Below are 19,355 nucleotides of genomic sequence, written 5' to 3'. Positions count from 1 at the left end.
AACGATATCACTGTCATATATATCAAAATCAATTCCTGGTTATATCTGGCTATGATTTTTGAAGATTTTATTTGGAGAAACTGGACTCAAAGGGTCTGGTCCATAGGACTTCACTGTTCATTGTTCTCTAGAGGCCACCTTTTAAAAATTACATTTACTGGGGATGGTGAAATGGCTCAGTGGTTAAGATCCAGTGCTCTTTTTGTTTGTTTGTTTGGTTGGTTGGTTTTTTGTTTTGTTTTTGTTATTTCCGAGAGACAGGTTTCTCTGTGTAGCCCTGGCTGTCCTGGAGCTCACTCTATAGACCAGGCTGACCTCAAACTCAGAAATTTGCCTGCCTCTGCCTCCCAGAGTGCTGGGATTACAGGCGTGCCACACCACCGCCCGGCAGATCCAGTGCTCTTAACCAGAGGTTCTGAGTTCAGTTCCCACAACCACATGGTGGCTCACAACCATCTGTAATGGGATCCTATGCCCTCTTCTGGGGTGTCTGTATGTTGAGGGGACGGTGCATGCCTGTGGCAGTCACGCAGTGCCTGTGTAGGTCAGAAGTCAACTTGGAGTTCTCTCTGTCACCTGGGCCCTGGGACTCACATTCAAGTTGTCAAGCTTGGTGGCAAGTGTTGTTTGCGCCACTGTGGCTGGCCTTGAACTCTGGATCCTCCTGCCTCTATTTCCTGAATTCCTTTATGCCTGGAAGGGTTCAGTTTTCTTTCAACGCCTTGTAAATCTGTAATTATTTTTAAATAAACTAGTTTTAAAACGGTGTGCTTAGTGGTACGTGCCTGTATTCACAGTACTTTGGAGGAAAAAGATTATTTCAAGTTCAGGGCCATCCTGGCCTACAGAGTGAGTTCCAGGCCAGCCAGGATTACACAGTGACCCTGTCTCAGCACCCCCAAATTAAATTAAAATTTAAAAAACCCAAATCAAATCAAACCAAAAAAATTCCTATCATCTCAGTTCTCAGAAGAATGAGGAAGGAGAGCTGCCACAATATTGAGACTGTTTTAGGAAAAAACAAAAAATATTTCTCTTCAGGCTGAGTTGGGAGAGCATTTACTTTGTATGTAGATTGGAGTTTGGATATCAGAAACTATTCTAAACACTGAATGGGTATGGGTATATCATGTCAACCTGCTCCTAATCCCAGCACGGGGGAGAGAGAGAAATTGGTTAGTCAGACTAGCTGAAATTGTACAATACAGATTTAGCAAGATACGCTGCCCCAATACTCAGCATATAAGGTGGACAACAATCCTGAAAACTAATAGACATCAATATCTGGCTTGCCTACACACATACACACATCTGAACACAGGCAAACTCACACTCATGTATGATATACACATATATGCATACATACATACATACATACATACGCAAAAAACAATTTATTTTTTTATTTTTTTATTTTTTTTAAGACAGAAGTCTCGCTACGTAGCCTTCTCTGGCCTGGAGTACATTGAGTGCACCAGGTTGGCTTCAAATTCAAGAGAAATCCACCATCTAGAAGTCTCTGCTTCCAGAGTGCTGGCTAGGATTAAAGGAATATGCCATCACAATTGATACAAAACACACACACACACACACACGAACGACCTTTTTAGGAACTAGATAGTAGCCTCCATTGTAGAGCAACTGCTTAGCCTAATGAATCTCCTAGATTCGATCTCTAGCATGGCCAAAAATAACTACTCTTTTCAACATCCCTTTCGCTTTTCAGGACCCTAAAATCTAGGTGCTTACCACGTCCCTGGAGGACTTTTGCAAAACTTCCAGTTTTGTTGTTGTCTCAACACAGCTCAAGACTGCCCTGGAACTCGCAATGTAGTCTAATACCTTGAATTTCCGATTTCTTGCCTCCAGTTCCCAAGTGTGGGATGACAGGCAACTACTTCTACACCGGGTTTATGGGGGTGCTGAAGAACTCAGCTTTCTGCAAGCTAGGAAAATATTCTTCCAATGGAGCTACATCGCCAGCCACAACACATTGTAAGCTTCGGTTTCATTGTTTCTCTTTGCAGCGCTGGGAATCGAACCCAGGTTCTTGTACAGGAAAGACACAGTGATAGCCGTGGCTTGCTTTTTACCTTCGATCTTTGTTCAAAATACTCTATTCATAGATTTTCCTCCGGGCTCTCCTATGACAACTAGCGTGCTCGGATGAAACAAATACTCTAGGGTCTCCAGTTCTTTCCGATCTTACTGTTTCTTTTTCTAATATTCACAACTTTGCCTCTCCACGACACACACCCTCGCTGTTCAAGGCTTTGCGGGGCTGTCCCATACCAACGGACGGGGCATTTCTCCTCCCCAGCAGCGAAAGCACGGGTCAAGCGGGAATGTGAACCTCTGCCCTGCCCCTTGGAAGGATCCAGTGTGGCGCTGCTGCAATAAAACTTTTAATAAACGGCCAAGATGAGATGAGAGCTCGGCCGACCGAGTCCGATACCCGAAAACACGTGCAGACAGCTTCAGGCCGGTCACCGTTAGGCCCCGCCCCTCCAAAAAAAACAGTCCAATAGCCAGGCCTTGCCTCTTCAGGTCAAACGCTAAGGCCAGCCCTCCTAACACAGAGCCGGAAGACCCTGCCCCACGAGGCGTTCAAAAATCCAGGCCACACCCCTCAGCACGTGAAGCACTCAAATACGCGAGGTTCCGCCTCCCGCACGAGCGGCTAAGTCCCGCCCCTCAGGTCGTGTCAACCGCCAGGTCTTGCTCCTCCTAACACTCAACCCTCCAAAGATGAAAACGGTCACGATTGGCTCCTTAAGACGCCTCAAAAGGCCAAGCTCCGCCCCATAGTACGTGCAATTACGCCCAGTCCTATGAAGCGCGCCAACGGACAGGCCCCGCCCCTCGAAGGACTCAAACTACCAGGCCCCGCCCCACAGAGAACGCCAACCGCCGGGCCCACCCCTCGAGGCGCGCAAGTACCAGGCTCCGCCCTCTAGAGCGCTCCAACTGCCAGGCCCCGCCTCACAGAACCCGCTAACGGCCAGGCCCCGCCCTCAAGGAGCTTGAGCGGCCAAGCTCCGCCCTGTAGAGCGCGCCAACGGCCAGGGCCCTTCTCATAGAACATCGCAACGGTTAGGTCCCGCCTTCTGTCGCGCGCTTAGGACCAGGCCACGCCCCAAAGAGCCCAACGCCGGCCAGCCCCGCCCCTCGAGGCGCGCCAACTGTCCGCCCCTGCCCCCTCGTGCGCCGAGACGTGAGGACGCCGGCGTCGTAGGCTGAGGTGGCAGCTGTCCCGCAGTCATGGAGCTTCCGCAGATGCCGGAGCTGATGGGGCTGTCCCTCCTGGTGGGGCTGCTGGCCCTGGTGGCCACAGCGGCCGTGGCGCGGGGCTGGTTGCGGGCCGAGGAGAAGCCCAGCCAGCCGGTCTGTAAGTATACCGGGCCGGATGGCGGGGACTCCGGGGACTTTGCTCCCGGCCGCTGCGTGGTCCGAGGAGCGTGGAGAGTCATGGACTCAGTTTCCCGGGTTGTGGGATGAATTTTCCCGCGTGGGTTTTGGGTTGCATGTACACCCCCAGGGACAAGAGCCTTTGGAACCCGGGAGCTGCGCTGCGACGTGGTCGGTGACTTGTCCTACGACACCTCCTACCACCACCTTTGTCCCCAGGGCTGCTATGAAAACTCAGTCAGACCCCAAGTTTGCTGTGTTATCGCGTTCTTAGAAATTGGGGGTCATTTCAAATACTCTTCTGCCAGCTCTGACCGGCAGGAACGTTTTTCTGAACTCCTCTTACCTATTGCTAAGCTTCGAGCTCTTTTTAATACGTTCAGTAACTAAGCTTGAAGAAGTGTCGTCTACACTATAGATCTGAATTGTGAGCATCTGCAAATGCAAGCAAAATATACAGTGTATTAAATTACATTTCACAGAGGAGTTAATAGTACAAAAGGAAGGAGAGTATGAATGGTCTTGCTGCGCTTGTGTTTTTTTTTTTTTAGAAGTTGGGGATTCCTGGATTCTCTTCATAGAGAGTAGGGAACCCATTGTGGGTTTTTTGAGACATGGTTTCACTATGTTGTCCAAACTGGCCTTGACCTCTGGATATTCCTGCCTCAGTCTCAGGAGCATTGGAATATACAGGTGTGTGCTCCCCATACCTAGCCTTGTGTTGGTGCTGGGTATGTGGAACCCAGAGTCTCAAGCAAGTGCTTTCCCTAGATCTACACCCCCCAGTCTGTGATGTGAGTTGTTCAGGGATGCCAATGTAGGATTTTGCCTGGGAGGCCAAGGAAGAAAGACAGTTCTACCAGTGGCAAAACTCAAGATGGCAGGGATTCCAAAACGTCTGGAGGCTGCTGTGGACATGGTGCCGCTGTAGAGCACCTAGTAGGATTCCCCTAGTGAAGAGCTCCAGTTGGAACTCAGTCTTAAAATACCCACCTAGAACCCCTCTAGTGAGGGACCAGGAGCAGAACTCAGGGCTAGAGCTCTTGCCTGTGGTACCCAAGGCACTGGGTTTCATCCCAGTGCTGAAAGAATAAAAGACCAGCGTCTGGTTTGACTCTGAAGATCAACATGGGCAAGTTAGAGGCAGATTGTCTGTAGCAAGTTTAATAAAAGTTTTCATTCCCGTAAGAATTAGGAAGCATCTACTGTTACCTAACACGTGTCAGCTTTATGTGTAAACCTAGTTCCCCAAGATATGTTTTATTTCATTTTAATTAACTAATTTATGTTTTTTTTTAAAGACAGGGTTTCTCTGTATAGCCCTGGCTGGCACGTGCCACCACTGCCCTGTTTGTATTTTCTCTCTCTCTCTCTCTCTCTCTCTCTCTCTCTCTCTCTCTCTCTCTTTCTCTCTCTCATTTTTTAATCTTTTTTTCCTTGTATATGAGTTCACTGTAGCTGTCTGTCTTCAGACACACGAGAACAGAGCGTTGGATACCATTATAGATGGCCGTGAGCCACCATGTGGTTGCTGGAAATTGAACTCTGGACCTCTGGAAGGGCAGTCAGTGCTCTTAACCCCTGAGCCATTTTTCCAGCCCTCTCTCTTTCTTTTGTGTGTGTGTGTGTGTGTGTGTGTGTGTGTGTGTGTGTGACTGACTGTAAGTGACTGTGTCTGTGCAAAGATTGGAGGACAACTTTGGGGAGTCAGTTTTTTTCTTCTACCATGTGGAACTGAACTTAGGTTGTCAGACTTTCCAGCAGAGCCAATTCTACAGCCCAGTTTTCCAAGGGGTTGGCTTTCTCAGTGCTTTATGGGATTGCCTTGAACTTTGTTTCTATCAGATAAATAGATGGTTGACTTAGATACAGGGTGTCACTATAGAGCCTAGACTAGTCTGGAATTCTCCCAATCCTCCTGCCTCATACTCAAATACTGGGATTACTTTTGTGTGACACTGTTTTGCCTTCTCTTGAGCTTTCTCATCAATGTAGGGATGTGTTTTGGCTTGTGACTTGGTTATACTAATTTGTTAGTTCTTAACGTGTGTGTGTGTGTGTGTGTGTGTGTGTGTGTGTGTGTATGTGTGTGTGTGTTTGAGAAAGGGATGTCCAGGTGGGCCTTAAACTTACTATGTAGCCAAGTCTGACTCTGAACCACCCTGCTCCACAGTTTTCCTGTCTCCACCTCCTGAGTGCTACAATTATTTATAGGGGGCATGCACTACCAAGCCTGGTTTCAACATCTCTTTGAGGAAATCAAGATTTGAAGCAGTTAAATACCTTAACCAAGGCCAGATCTTCAGATTCCCTTGTGCATATTATTTCCCTACTTCGGGACACCTGACTAGAATTCACAGTACACTGGCTAAGCCATGAACCCACGCAGCTGTGTAAGCTCAGAGAGATGCTGTACAGACTCAGCCAGCAGCCTCTGTAAGATGAGTAAGGAGCGCTGGGGGTGTAGACCATGTACCCTTCCTTAGCATGCGTGAAGCTGTTGGTTCAGTCTTCAGAATGGCTTTAAAAATAGAAGAAAAGAATACGCAATGATAAAAACCAAATCCAAAGTCAAGTCTGATTTCTAAGCCTTTTTTAAAAATTATGTATGTCCATCTATAGATTTGCCCATTTTTGTGGAGGTGTTCTTGGAGGACATGGCTACCATATTCTCTAGAACTAGAGTTATAGTTGGTTGGGAGCCGCCTGATTTGAGTGCTGGGAGCCAAACTCTGATTCTCTAAAAGAACAATACATGCTTTTAAGCACTGAACCATCTCTCCAGCCCTATGTTTTATGTGTTTTTAGTGCAGCTGGAGATTGAACTTGGGGCCCTGCACATGCTAGGCAAGCCCTCTATCGCTGAGCGGCGCCTCTAAGTGAACATGTGTGGGTGATGCTCATACATCTGTGCACATGGAGATCAGGGAACAATCCTGAGTATCATTCGGAACGCAAGGTGCTCCATTGAGACGGAGTTGCTTATTGACTTGGAGCTCATGAACTCCAGGCTGGTTGGCTGGAGAGCCCCAGAGACTTTCCCGACTCCACCTTCTCAGTGCTGAGATTACAGTGTATCAAGCTCAAGCACCTCATATTTAGAAAGCAAGTACTATGAACTATCTGCCCCCCTTCTCCCACCTCCTAGGCCTGTTTCTGCACATGTCACTTTCTCAAGGACAAGGACCATATCTGGGTCCTGCTGTGCTCCACCAGAGCCTGAGTAATCCTAGGTACTCAGTGGATGCTGGTGAGTGAGTGCATAGATAAATGCCGTGACCCTTCCTTCTAGGCCAGAAAGAAAAGGAATCCAAGAAGTCAGGATCCAAGAAGCAGAAACAGAATCAGCGGGTTCGGAAGGAGAAGCCTCATCAGCACAGTTTCACGCACCCTCTTCTGGCCGCAGCGCTGAAGGTACTTGGTACTCCTGGGTACTGAACACTTGCAGTGTGTACATGAAGACCGCTCCCACCCCTGGTCTTTGTCCATTAGTAACCTATGCAGATTACACACCCTAACTCAGCAACAGCGCAGGCAAACCCCTTCTGGTCCTCCTTCCCCTTGTACTGAGGATCCAATCCAGGGCCTTGTGCAGTATACCTTCAGTTCTTATTGAGGTTTGGTCTGTCACTGTGTATTGTAATCTTAAATACTGGCTCCAGCATCTGGTGGCCTCGGGGACATACACCAAGTGATGCTATGTAATCTTGCTCCTTAAGTTAAAACTATTGGTTGAATAAAGATGCCCAGTGTAGCTGGGCAGCAGAGAGGTAGATGGGGCTTCGGTTCCCAGGGCTTGGCGTCAGAGGCAGAGACCTTGAGGAAGAATGCTGAGGGGTGAAGAGAGGAGAAGATGCTATGGGGTAGATGAGTTGTGAGAGCGTGGCCATGAGGGCTGGCCAGTTGGCGTAAGAGCAGCCCGAGTGGAATGTGGCAAGTTAAATCATGGAGTCACTGACAGGGAAGCAGACAAAATAGCATAGAGGACTGACAACTGCCCAGCTCTAGTGCTATTAATGTTATTTAGAAAGGTTCTGTGTCTTTCATTTGGGAATCAAAAAATCAAAGGTGGAGTAGAAACCCTCATTTAATTATTACTACATCAAGTTGTTAATTGGCAGATGTCTACTTAAGTGCTCCACAGCTGAGCACCTTCCTAGGGGATTCTAGGCAGGCACAGTACCAATAAACTACAGACCCAGTCCATTCTGCTTTATTTATATTTATTTTTTCTACTGTTATTTTTGAGATAGTTTCACTAAATTGCTGGGGCTAGCTTCAGACTTACTCTGTAGCCCAGGTAGGCCTTGACCTCGGCATCCTACCGCCGAGCTCCTGAGGAGCTGGGAACTGAGCTAGCAGAGCTAGCTCATCCTGTTCTAGCTTCGACTTGTCGGTCATCCAAGCCCCTGAGCCGGAGCTACAGACCTAGGTTCAGCATCCCCATTCACTTGAGAGGTTTCTCATTGGTCCTTCCTGCATTCTTTTCCCTAGAGTCACAGTGGGAATATATCTTGCATGGACTTCAGCAGCAACGGCAAGTATCTGGCCACCTGTGCAGATGACCGCACTGTCCGTATCTGGAGCACCAAAGATTTCCTTCAGCGGGAACACCGCAGCATGAGAGCCAATGTGGAGCTGGACCATGCCACCTTGGTGCGCTTCAGCCCTGACTGCAGGTGGGACAGGACAGAGCCTCAGGCTTGCCTGCAAAAGCCCAGCTTGTGGCTGTGGCCTTCACAAATCCAGTTGGGAGCTAGTGGGGAGGGGTCAAGAGTCTACCTAGTTGTGATATAAAAAGGGCATTCTGACAGTATGGAGGATGTTCAAAACTCTAATCTGCCAGGACTTCTGGGAGCTCTTTTCTTTTCTCTCTCTCTCTCATTTTCCGAGACAGGGTTTCTCTGTGTAGCCCTGGCTATCCTGGAACTCACTCTGCAGACCAGACTTGCCTCGAACTCAGAAATCCGCCTGCCTCTGCCTCCCAGAGTGCTGGGATTAAAGGTGTGCGCCACCACTGCCAGGCTCTTATAACTTCTTAAGTTCTAGAAATGAAAGGAACTAGCTATGAGGATGCTTTCCCCGTTTTTCTCTCTTGTCCGCACTGAACTCAGCATCACGCATGCCGCTGAGCTACACCATCAGCCTTGCTTGCTTCTGGGTTTTAGTTTTCTGTTTGATTGGAGACAGGACCCAGTGCCTTACTATATTGTTCTCACTAAGTAATGCAGCTTGACCTTGAACTTGCGATCTCTCTGCCCCAGTCTCCCTAGTACTGAGATTCAATGTGGCCTTGTGTACCTTTGTTCAGGGAAATATAAGCAAAAGTCTGTTTACCTTAGGTAGGGCGTCGACAACAGACCAGAGAGAGTCTGTGCTGTGTGGCTCCTGGTGAGCCACTGGGTTCACTGGGGTTACTTACAAGTTGATGGGTAAGAGGGTGCTTACAAGAACACGAACAACTCTTGGCCATCGAGTCATAGAAAGCCCTCGTTAGCCTGGCTGATGGGGATTCATCAAGGCTGTGTTGGAGCTGCGGTTGGGCTTTACGGCAGCTCGGTCAAACAGTCCTCTATTCCCAGCAACCTGTTTCTATTCTCTAACCTTGGGGAGGGCCTTATGAGTGTTGAGACCCAGAGCTTCCTGCTCCTTAAGCCTCAAAGCCTCTCTCTAGGGAAGATCTTTTTATGTTAGTGCTAAGGATTAAACCCATGACCTACCACTACCACTGAGATACATCTCTGTCTTTGAATTTTTTTGTTTTGGGATTGTGTGGTGTGTAAGTGTGTGAGTGTGTGTGTGTGTGTGTGAGAGAGAGAGAGAGAGAGGGAGAGGGAGAGGGAGAGAGAGAGGGAGAGAGAGAGAGAACAGAAGCTGAGGTTTTTTTCGTTCTGCATGGGTTCCTGAGTATGTAGCTCAAGTTCCATTAGCCTTGCCAAGCAAGTGGTTTTTTCTTTTTTTTTTTTTCTTTTTTACCTGCTAAACCATTTCATTGGCCCTCTGAATAGTTTTTGCAAGACTTTGAGGGGCTGGGGTGATGGCTCAGGGCTTAAGAATACTGGCTTTCCTTATACAGGACCCAAGTTCAATTCCTAGCACCCACATGACAGCTTCTGACAGTCTATAATTCCAGACTTGGGAGCCAATGTCTTCATCTAGCCTCTAAGGGCACCAAGTGTATATGTGGTGCACAAACACATACACACAAAAAAATCATATGCACATGAATATGTAAAACATCTTTTAAGTTAAAAAAGATTTTGAACCAAGGGATCTGTAGTAAGGCTGTACATTACGGCATAAGGGACAATCTTGGATTTCTCTAGAACCTAGGCTTCTGTCCAGGTGGGGAAGTAAGCTCTGTTTACTTGTCTCTAGAGCCTTCATTGTTTGGCTGGCCAATGGAGACACCCTCCGTGTTTATAAGATGGCCAAGCGAGAAGATGGGGGCTTTACTTTCACGGCCACACCAGAAGATTTCCCTAAAAAACACAAGGCGCCCATTATCAACATCGGCATTGCTGACACCGGTAAGGGAAGGCTGTGGGAGGCGTTTACTCGAGGCATGAAAATGTGCCTGAGTCATAACTTGGTCTTTGTTTTGTTTGGAAGGTTTATTTTCCCTTTATGTGTATGGGTGTTCTATCTGAATGTATATCTGTGTACTACCTGCATACATGCTCACAGAGGCCAGAAGAGGGCATGGGGTCATCCCCTGGGATCACAGTTAAAACCAATTGTGAGCTGTCGTGTGGGTGCTCAGAATCAAACCCAAGTCCTCTAGAAGAACAGCCAGTGCTCTTAACTGTTGAGCCATCTCTCTAGGCCCCCCTCCCCCCTTTTTGCATTTATTTTGTGTATTTATTTTAGCACACGTATAGAAGTCAGCCCAATAGGTTATTAGGCTTGGCGCCAGCTGAGCCATCTTCCTAGTGTCTGAATTGTATTTGTTGAATGAGTTGTTACTGCCTGAGTTTTGCTTGGCATCCCTGTGTCCAAGGAGTTCTGGTCCTGTGCTTCCCTAGAGTCCATGAGCCAAAGTTAGCGCCGCGCTTCTTAGCACAGAATTACCTGAGGTGAACTTTGGCCTGGGAAAAGAGCGTGGATACTTCTTAGAGTAGTGCCCATTGCTTTTTTGGGAGGTGACAGCTTGGTCGTGGCCTTGGACTTAAAACTGTCCTTTCCTCATCAGGGAAGTTCATCATGACCGCCTCCAGTGACACAACTGTCCTCATATGGAATCTGAAAGGTCAGGTGCTGTCCACAATCAACACCAACCAGATGAACAACAGTCACGCTGTTATCTCCCCGTGTAGCAGGTGAGGAAGAAGAGGGCAGGTACAGAGCAGAGAGGTAGCTTCGAGGAGGGGCGTAGGGACCCTGGAGAAGGAGTCCTAGCTCTCCAAACGGGAAGGGTTTTCACACAAGCCCCCAAGTCCTTAGTGTCTGTTTCTTTACCTTCCCTGTGTTTATTTTTGCAGTGCTGAGGGTGGAAACCACTGTACATGTTAGGCAAACGCTTAGCCACCTCTCAACATTCGCAGCCCCTCATCTGAGGGTTCATTTAACTTGTTTAGAGTCAGGGTCTTGCTGTGTATCCCTGGCTGGCCTAGAACTCATTATGTATATCAAATGGCCTGAAACTCACTGAGATCTGCCTGCCTCTGCCTACTGAGGTCTTGAAACAGGGTTTCTCTGTATAGTCCTTGTCATCCTGGAACTCCTATGTAGACCAGGCTAGCCTTAAACTCACCAGAGATCCACCTTTGTCTGCCTCCCAAGTACTAAGATTAAAGTTGTGTACCACTATGCCCAGCTTTTTTAAAAACAGGGTCTCTTGAGTCTGTTCTGGCCTTGAACTCACTGTGTGGTTGAAGATGACCTTGACCTGTGATCCTTCTGCTTCTACCTCCTGTGTGCTGGGATAATAGGCATACACCACCAAGCTAGGCATATGTGTGCTGGGAATGGAGAGCAGGGCTTTGCCAGTTAGGAGTGTCCTCCTAACTGAGATTCTTCTCTTCCCTGTACTGTGGATCTTAAAGCATACCATCACCTTGAACAAGAATATCTATACAACCTTTGTTTTACTCTGTAGTACTGGGTGCTTGACGACCTGAAGAACACAGGTCTTCAAGCATGCTAAGTAAGTTCTCTACCACTAAGCTACATCCCCAGCTTCTCAGTTTTCATTGTTTTTAAATTTATAGAGTTTTGCTATGCAGTCCAGGTTGGTCTTGAACCTGTAATACACTCCTTCTGTATCTGTCTGCCACCATACCTGGCTCTTTTGTTTCTTGTTTGTTTTCTGTTTGTTTGGTTTTATTTGTTCTGAGACAGGATCTCAGTCAGTAGCCCTAGCCAGCCTGGAGCTCACCCTATAAACTAGAGTAGTCTCAGACTCACAGAGATCTGCTGCTCTTGCCTCCTGGGCACTGCGCTTAAAAGTATGTACCACCACGCTGGTCTCAATTTTATTAATTTTAGCCTTAATTTGAGATAAGATCCTACTAAGTTATCCACACTGTCTTCCAGTTTACTCTGTTAGCCCAAGAAGGCCTTAAACTTGATCCTCCTGTCTCAGCTTCCATACTAACTGGGATTGCAGTGTCTACCTCCATCCCTGGCACAAGAACACATTAAAAGATTTCTTCAGGCAGTGGCTAGCTATAGCTATAGATTACTTGCCTTATATTTACGAAACTCTAGATCCATGCCTAACATCCCCAAACGCTACGATTTCTAAGACTTGATAGTACCAAGGTGCCTTTAACATTTAAGTTTTAAGAGTGTGAATTACATGACAGGTTTGTGGGTTCGTGTGGCTTCACCCCAGATGTGAAGGTCTGGGAAGTCTGCTTCGGGAAGAAAGGAGAGTTCCAGGAGGTGCTGCGAGCCTTTGAGCTGAAGGGTCACTCTGCATCTGTGCACTCGTTCGCTTTCTCCAACGACTCTCGGCGGTGAGTGCCTCGGTCCATCTGAACTTTGCTCTTTCGCTTGTTCAGTTTCAGTGCAGATAGCCAAGGCTAGCCCTGGAGTCCTAATCTACCTGCCCCCCTCATAGCTACTGAGGTACAGGTGTGTATACCTTGCCTGGTAATTTTTTCGTTTTGTTCTATTCATATTTTTCAAACAGGGTCTCACTGGTAGCCCAGGCTACCCTTGAACTCAGTGATCCTCCTGCCTTGCCTTGGCCCTCTAGTGCTAGGGTTCTAGGTGTGTGCCACCAAGCTGGGGTTCTAGGTGTGTGCCTCCAAGCTGGGGTTCTAGGTGTGTGCCTCCAAGCTGGACTGGGCAGTGCGTCTGGTCTGCTGCCTGTCTGGGCTGCAGTTCTGAAAAGGGTAGAGGACTTGGTTCTTGGCAGGACGTAAACTTGTTTTCCCCTGCTGGGGCTGGTGAGGCTCTAGCTGTGATTTCCCACATTGCAGGATGGCCTCTGTCTCCAAGGATGGCACATGGAAGCTATGGGACACAGATGTGGAATACAAGAAGCAGCAGGACCCCTACTTGCTACGGACAGGCCGCTTTGATGAGGCGAGCACCATGCCTTGCCACCTGGCACTCTCCCCAGACACCCATGTCCTGGCCTTGGCCACTGGCACCAGTATTCATCTCTTCAACACTCGGCGTGGGGAGAAGGAGGAGTACTTCGAGGGTGTCCATGGGGAGTGCATTGCTGACTTGACTTTTGACATCACTGGCCGCTTCCTGGCCTCCTGCGGGGACCGTGCAGTGCGGCTCTTCCACAACGCCCCTGGCCACCGAGCTGTGGTGGAGGAGATGCAGGGCCTCCTGAAGCGGGCTGCCAGCGAAAGTACCCGCCAGAGGCTGCAGCAGCAACTGACCCAGGCCCAAGAAACCCTAAAGAGCCTGGGTGCCCTGAAGAAGTGACTCTGGCTCTGGGTGGGCCTGGCTGCCTGCCCCCAGCGGCTGCTGCTTCCCAGGTACCCCTGGGATGGAGACCTAGAGGAACCTCCCAGTTTTCTTTCTGGTGACCCCTACTTTTCCCTATTGAAACTATTCTTGCATACTCAGATCTTTCTCTCTCTGTCTCTCTCTTCTTGTTTGACTCTTCCCAGACTGAAAGGTGCTGTTTTCTCACAGGCCCTAGTGGTAGAATCTATCTTCACTTAGCACTGAGAAGAGGAGTAGAGAGAAGACAGACAGAGCAAAATCTTTGACTGTTTGGCAAAAGACCCTGACATCCAAAGAAGTTTGTCAGTGTAGTGGTAAAACCCTAGGGTCACCAGGGACAAGTTGTTTTATAAGACTTCAGAATGTGTTTTATAATGCTGCAAGGGGAGCCTCCATCTGGACCAGGCTCCTGATAGCAGCAAGAAGTAATTAAGGACTGGTCTTTGTTGGCATTGGTCTGTAATCTCAGCACTCTACAGGTAAGGGCAAGACGATCAGGGCCAGCTTGGACTACATAGTGAATTCTAGGTTCTCCTGGGCTCCCTAGGGAGAGTAACCTTGACAAGACTGTTTTTTCCTGGGCTTCAGTTTTCTTATTTGTAAAATGGGGAACGATGCTTTCTGTGGCCTTCCTGCAAAGATGCTGTGAGGCTAAGAGTATTAAAATGTTCCCACGCATGGAGCACAACAGTGCTGTCCAGTGTCATTAACTACCAGGTAACATGAGCCGCAAACAGTATTCTGCGAGCAATACTCTGACTAGAGAGAGTCACAGCCCCTGTGAAGCCAAGTTTCCTAGGGCTCTGCTTGCTCATTCATCTTGGATAAATATGGTGGTTTGTTCACGTGCCTTGAGAAGTTAATCCATCTCAGGACGGTGCTCTTCTCTTGGAGACTTCTTGAACTCCTCACTTCAGGGCCTGTTTCATGGGTTGAGCTAGTGATGCTGGCTAAGACAGACAGACAAGACTAGGCCCCTTGCTAGGGGTAAAAGCTGAGGACCTAGAGGCTGGTGTCAGTGGCGCACCTTTTGTTTATTTACAGCTGCAGGGGAGGTTGTGGACATGAGGCTTGACCATAGTGAATCCAGGACAATAATGGGGAATGAATGGAATCTACCCACTAAGATCGGGTCTTGGGCCCTGTGCACTTGAAGACTGCTTAGACCCAAGTACCCAGCCCGGTTAGTTTGCATCTCTCACTTAAAAGCAGGGCCTCTTCCTGCCATCCTCAATGCTACAGGGGGTTTAGAAGAGGGCACAACCCTGAAGTTGACCTTGATGGCTCCCTTGTTATTCTCCCCTTCCACCACCGCTGCTCCATCCAGATGGCCTGCAGCATCTGCTGTCTCTCCCACTCTTCTGTCACCATCCCGGTCTTAGCCACTGTCCAGTACCATCTGGATAGTACTTCTGTTTCCAACTATATTGCTTCAAGTCACTTTTCTACATAGTTTAGCCAGCTTTGGGAAAACGAAAATGGTGTTTTGGATCATGCCATTCCCCAAAGGCTTCCTTCCCTCTACTCTTGGAATGAAACCCAAAACCCTCCTTGTGGTCTGCATAGTGCTGTGAAATTTAGCCACTCTTGTGATCTTTCTTTGCAGTGGTCCAACCCAGCCCATTCTTCCTGTTCTTTACTAACCCAGCAGTGGGCAGGCTCCAGGTGTGGGCTGCTCCCTCTTGTGTGCTGCAAGCATTTTTCCTTTCTGTTGGCAGACTTGTCAATGCGATTCAGTCCTTGTAACTTTCACTCCAACAGTTGCCGCCTCGTCCACTCCCTCCGAAGTAGCCCTTTCCACCAGTCCTGTCCCGCCTGGTGCCCTGCTGCTTTTCCTTCTTTTGTATGACTTGGTGCTTTCTGAAACCATCTTGTCTGGCTCTGTGTTTACCTCAGTGTCAGTGAGAAGGGCAAGTCGAGTGGGGAGCAGCAGTGGGAATTGGGCCGTTACCTGACTGTGAGATGGGAGGAAATGGTAGAGACTGCACTGGGCTGGTGGCCATGTGTCCTATGCACAGTGGGTGGGAGCAGCTACTTACTGTTAACAATCCCGCAAAAGTTGCCAGTTTCAGAGAAGTTAGATGTTGGCACTGTACTTTGCAAGGAGGCGCCATTATGAACTGCACCAAGCCCTGATGCAGCTCATTGGTCTCATTGGCACTTAAGGATTCGTCCTTGCTTTTCCTTTTGCAGTCCTGGGAATGGAACCCAGGACCTTGTGCAGGGTAGACAAATAGCTCTGCTGCTGAGCTATGCCTCAACCCCTCCCTGGGAGGTGCTAGACAAAGGCTCTCTGCTCAGCCACAGCCAGAGCCCTCACTGGGCAAAAGCTTTGCCACTGAACCTCTAGCACCAGTTTGTGAAATTGCTGAAGGATGCGTTGGAACAGAATCCTTGTTGGTCTGCCTTGGTCTGGGTCCCAAGTCAACTAGCTAGGACAAAGTAAGCTCTCAATAAATATGGGACTCAGACTAGGAATAATGACAAAACTTTTGAATTTTTCTGCACTCTGCTCTCTATTGTAGATTCAGGTTTCTGATGAGATCAGCCATATTGAGGGCCTTGTGGTCGGCCACACACGAATTTGGGCTTCAGAATACACAGCTCTGCCTCAGGCTTGTGTGTGCGTGTGGGGTCTGGCAGGCATGTGCTCTGGTTGTCGGAGCAGCTGAGAACGCCTTCACTTGCTTCTGCACTGGTGTTTTGAGAAGGAACTGGTGTTGTGGCTGCACAGGAAAGGTAGTGAACCCAAGCAGGGGTGCTGAGCTGCTGGACTCAGAAGTCTGTTCCCAAATCAGCCAAGCCACTGGCCTGGGCCTGGACTCGGGTAAGCACAGAGGCCAGAGTTTGTTCCCCATCTGTAAAATGGTAATAAATGTTGTTCAGTGACCTCACCACGTTGACTCTTCGCTTGTATACATGCTCAAGGATCACACTGGGGATTAGATATGTGGTCTTGCCCCAACCCCATTTTTTGTGTGTATTTGAGACAAAGACTCACTTTGTAGCCTTGGCTGGCCTAGAATTCATAGTCATTCACCTGCCTTGGCTTCCTGAGTGCTTGGTTTTTAAGGCATGTGCCACCATGCACAGGTCTTTTTGCCTGTGGGTTTTTTTGGGGTTTTTTTTTTTTTTTTTTTTGGTTTTGTCTTTTTTTTTTAGATTTGTTTTTTTTTTAAGACAGGGTTTCTCTGTATAGCCCTGGTTGTCCTGGAACTCATTCTGTAAACCAGGCTGGCCTCGAACTCAGAAATCCGCCTCCCTCTGCCTCCCAGAGTGCTGGGATTACGGGCGTGCACCACCACCGCCTGGCTTGCCTGTGTTTTGAGCTCACGTTTCAGTAAGTTGTCTTTGATCTTGAGAGTCTGTAGCTTGACAGCCCCCGAATAGCAGGGCTAACAGGCCTACATCGCCATGCCCGGAAGCTGCGAGTTCCTAATGAGGTGGGAGCATTACAGTGGGTCACTGCACAGACCGCCCAAGGATGGAACAGAGCTGTCCTTGTTGCCCAGGGGAAAAGTGTCTGGCTATTAATAGAGACTGCCAAGCTCTTCTGATCCTCTAGAGTAGAGGCAGCATTGATCTGCTGATTCATGCATGGAGCCCAGGTGCTTGCCAGAGGGAGACCCCTGAGTCAGCTCTGCATAGACTGTCTAAAACAATTCATGTATTTTGGTTTTTTGAGACAGGTCTGTGTAGCCCTGGCTGGCCTGGAACTCACTCTGTAGACCAGGCTGGCCTCAAACTTTACAGAGATCCATCTGCCTCTGCCTTCCGAGTACTGGGATTAAAGGCGTGTGCCACCACCATCTGAATCTAAAATACAAAATATAATACTAATTTTGAAGCTTTTTAATTTTTAAAAGTATGGGAGAGCTAAACATGGTGATGTAAAGGCTATCCAACTCCATTTTCAGAAGGAAAACCACAAAGTCCACTTGAGCAAACATCTGATGGCAACACTCCTCCCACCCGAAACCCCTGCCTTAGCAACAGCCAGTCAACCTACAACAGCGGGGCCAGGGTACACATAACCTAAGACATCTTGTTTGTCAGGTGGTTTTGCTCCTGTATTTGGTTCCTACAGATTGCAGCAGAAATGCAGTTTTAAAAATATTAACCTCCTGACCTATATTGAATCCCCAAGCTTGCTGTAACCATAGTGAATACCCTGAACCCCTAGACTCTCGCTTCTGACCTGCTATGCTGGTGATGGTAAGAGTCCTTACTCTTGAACACCTAATAAAAACCCTATGTGTTTACATCAGAATTGGTTCCTTTGATGGTCTTTTGGGTCCTTGTGACTTGAGCATAACAGCAGTACTTTCTCAGGAAGCTAAGATGGGTATAGCAAGTTTGAGATTAGCTGGGCTATAGTGATACCCTGTCTCAAATAATAGGGATGTCAAGGAGATGGTTCAGTGGCTAACGGCTATTAGTCCACAAGCCTGTCAACCTGTCTCATCACCAGGTTCCACATGCAGGAAGAAAGGCATCAGTGACTGTTCCTTGGCTGTACATATCATGCATACTCAAAATCCTTTTTTAAAAATGAAAAGAGGCTCGAGAGATGGCTCAGTGGTTAAAAGCACTGACTGCTCTTCCAAAAGTCCTGAGTTCAAATCTCAACAACCACGCGGTGGCTCACAACCATCTGTAATGAGATCTAACGCCCTCTTCTGGTGTGTCTGAAGACAGCTACAATGTACCTACATATAATAAATAAATAAATCTTTAAAAATAAATCTTTAGGGAGAAGGAATGGGGCCAGAGCAAGCAGAGGTCCTGAGTTCAATTCCAAGGAACCACACAATGGCAACCAAATATACAGCTGCAGTGTACTCATATACATAAATAAAAATAAATCTTTAAAGAAATAAAACTTAAAAGAGGCTGGAGATGGTTCAATGGTTATGAACCCTGGTTCTAAAGGGCCCCAGTTCATTTCACCCACAATGGTGGCTCACAATTGTAACTCCAGTCTCTGGAGATCCAATGTCCTCATCCAGTCTTCCCAAGAATTAATTGCATGTGCATGGTGTGCAGTTATGCATGTAGGCAAAACACCCATACACATAAAAATAAAGTTTCTTAATCAAAAAATGATGGTTGGAATGTTGGCTCAGTAGTTAAGCCTCTATTGTTCTTGCAGTGGACCTGGGTTCTGTTCCCAGCAGCGTCTTCTGACTTCCACGGGCATCAGGCATTCACATGGTGCATGTGCATGCGTGCAGGCAAAACACAAAATTTTTAAAGAGGAAAAAAAAGGCAGTGTATAACCTATTTTAACCGGTCACTTAAAAGTGAAGAAAAGAAAAAAGTACCTGGAAAAGTCTGTTGCTTCCTTACTGCTCTGTCCAGGTAATAAAACTGTTCACATGAAGATGTGTTCCAGCCGCCGTGGAGCTGCATACCTATAGTCCTAGCACTTGAGAAACAGGCTGGAGGATCATTTTAAGACCTGTGTGTCTACATAGTAAGTTCCAGGTCATCCCTGGCTACATATTAAGACCCTTTATAAAAATAAAAACTAAATGAAAAACAAGGGCCAGGCATGGTTGCCTTAGTCCCAGGGCTTGGGAGGTGGAGGCAAGTGGATCTGTGTGAGTTCAAAGCCAGTCTGTTCTACAGAGCAAGTTTAGGCCAGTGGCTCAATCTGTGCTCACTCCTTCAAGTTGTCCTCTTAATCCCACATATGCTGTGCTCCTTTTTTATTTATTTATTTATTTATTTATTTATTTATTTGTTTATTTATTTTTGGGTTTTTTGGTTGTTGTTGTTTTTTGGATTTGGTTATTTTTGAGACAGGGTTCTCTGTATAGCCCTGGCTGTCCTGGAACTCACTCTGTAGACCAGGCTGGCCTCAAACTCAGAAATCTGCCTCCCAGAGTGCTAGGATTACAGGTGTGCGCCACCACTGCCCGGCTACTTTTTTTTTTTTTTTAAAGGATGCTTTTTGTTTGTTTTTGTTTTTTGGATTTGGTTTTTTTTTTTTTTTGGTGTTTTTTGTTTTTTTTTGTTGTTGTTGTTTT

General features: G+C 47.6%; 1 protein-coding gene across 1 annotated transcript; it reads left to right on the top strand.

The window, feature by feature from the left end:
- The first annotated feature begins 3,161 nt into the window (after positions 1–3,161).
- Tbl2 (transducin beta like 2) lies at positions 3,162–16,217 on the top strand. The gene is made up of 7 exons (XM_052168101.1): positions 3,162–3,388; positions 6,701–6,822; positions 7,903–8,087; positions 9,787–9,938; positions 10,601–10,727; positions 12,216–12,368; positions 12,837–16,217. The coding sequence occupies exons 1-7, from the start codon at positions 3,262–3,264 to the stop codon at positions 13,297–13,299; spliced, it is 1,329 nt and encodes a 442-aa protein (XP_052024061.1). The 5' UTR covers positions 3,162–3,261; the 3' UTR covers positions 13,300–16,217.
- The last annotated feature ends 3,138 nt before the right edge of the window (positions 16,218–19,355 follow it).

The sequence above is a fragment of the Apodemus sylvaticus genome, chromosome 22, assembly GCF_947179515.1.
Source record: "Apodemus sylvaticus chromosome 22, mApoSyl1.1, whole genome shotgun sequence".
Lineage (NCBI taxonomy): Eukaryota > Metazoa > Chordata > Mammalia > Rodentia > Muridae > Apodemus > Apodemus sylvaticus.
The sequence above is the reverse complement of the archived record's forward strand: the minus strand, read 5'-3'. Positions and strand labels throughout refer to the sequence as shown.

Coding starts and splice junctions, on each gene's coding strand:
- Tbl2 (XM_052168101.1), top strand. CDS start 3,262: ATGGAGCTTCCGCAGATGCCGGAGCTGATGGGGCTGTCCCTCCTGGTG. Junction 3,389..6,700: donor GAAGCCCAGCCAGCCGGTCT/GTAAGTATACCG, acceptor CCTTCCTTCTAG/GCCAGAAAGAAAAGGAATCC. Junction 8,088..9,786: donor CGCTTCAGCCCTGACTGCAG/GTGGGACAGGAC, acceptor ACTTGTCTCTAG/AGCCTTCATTGTTTGGCTGG.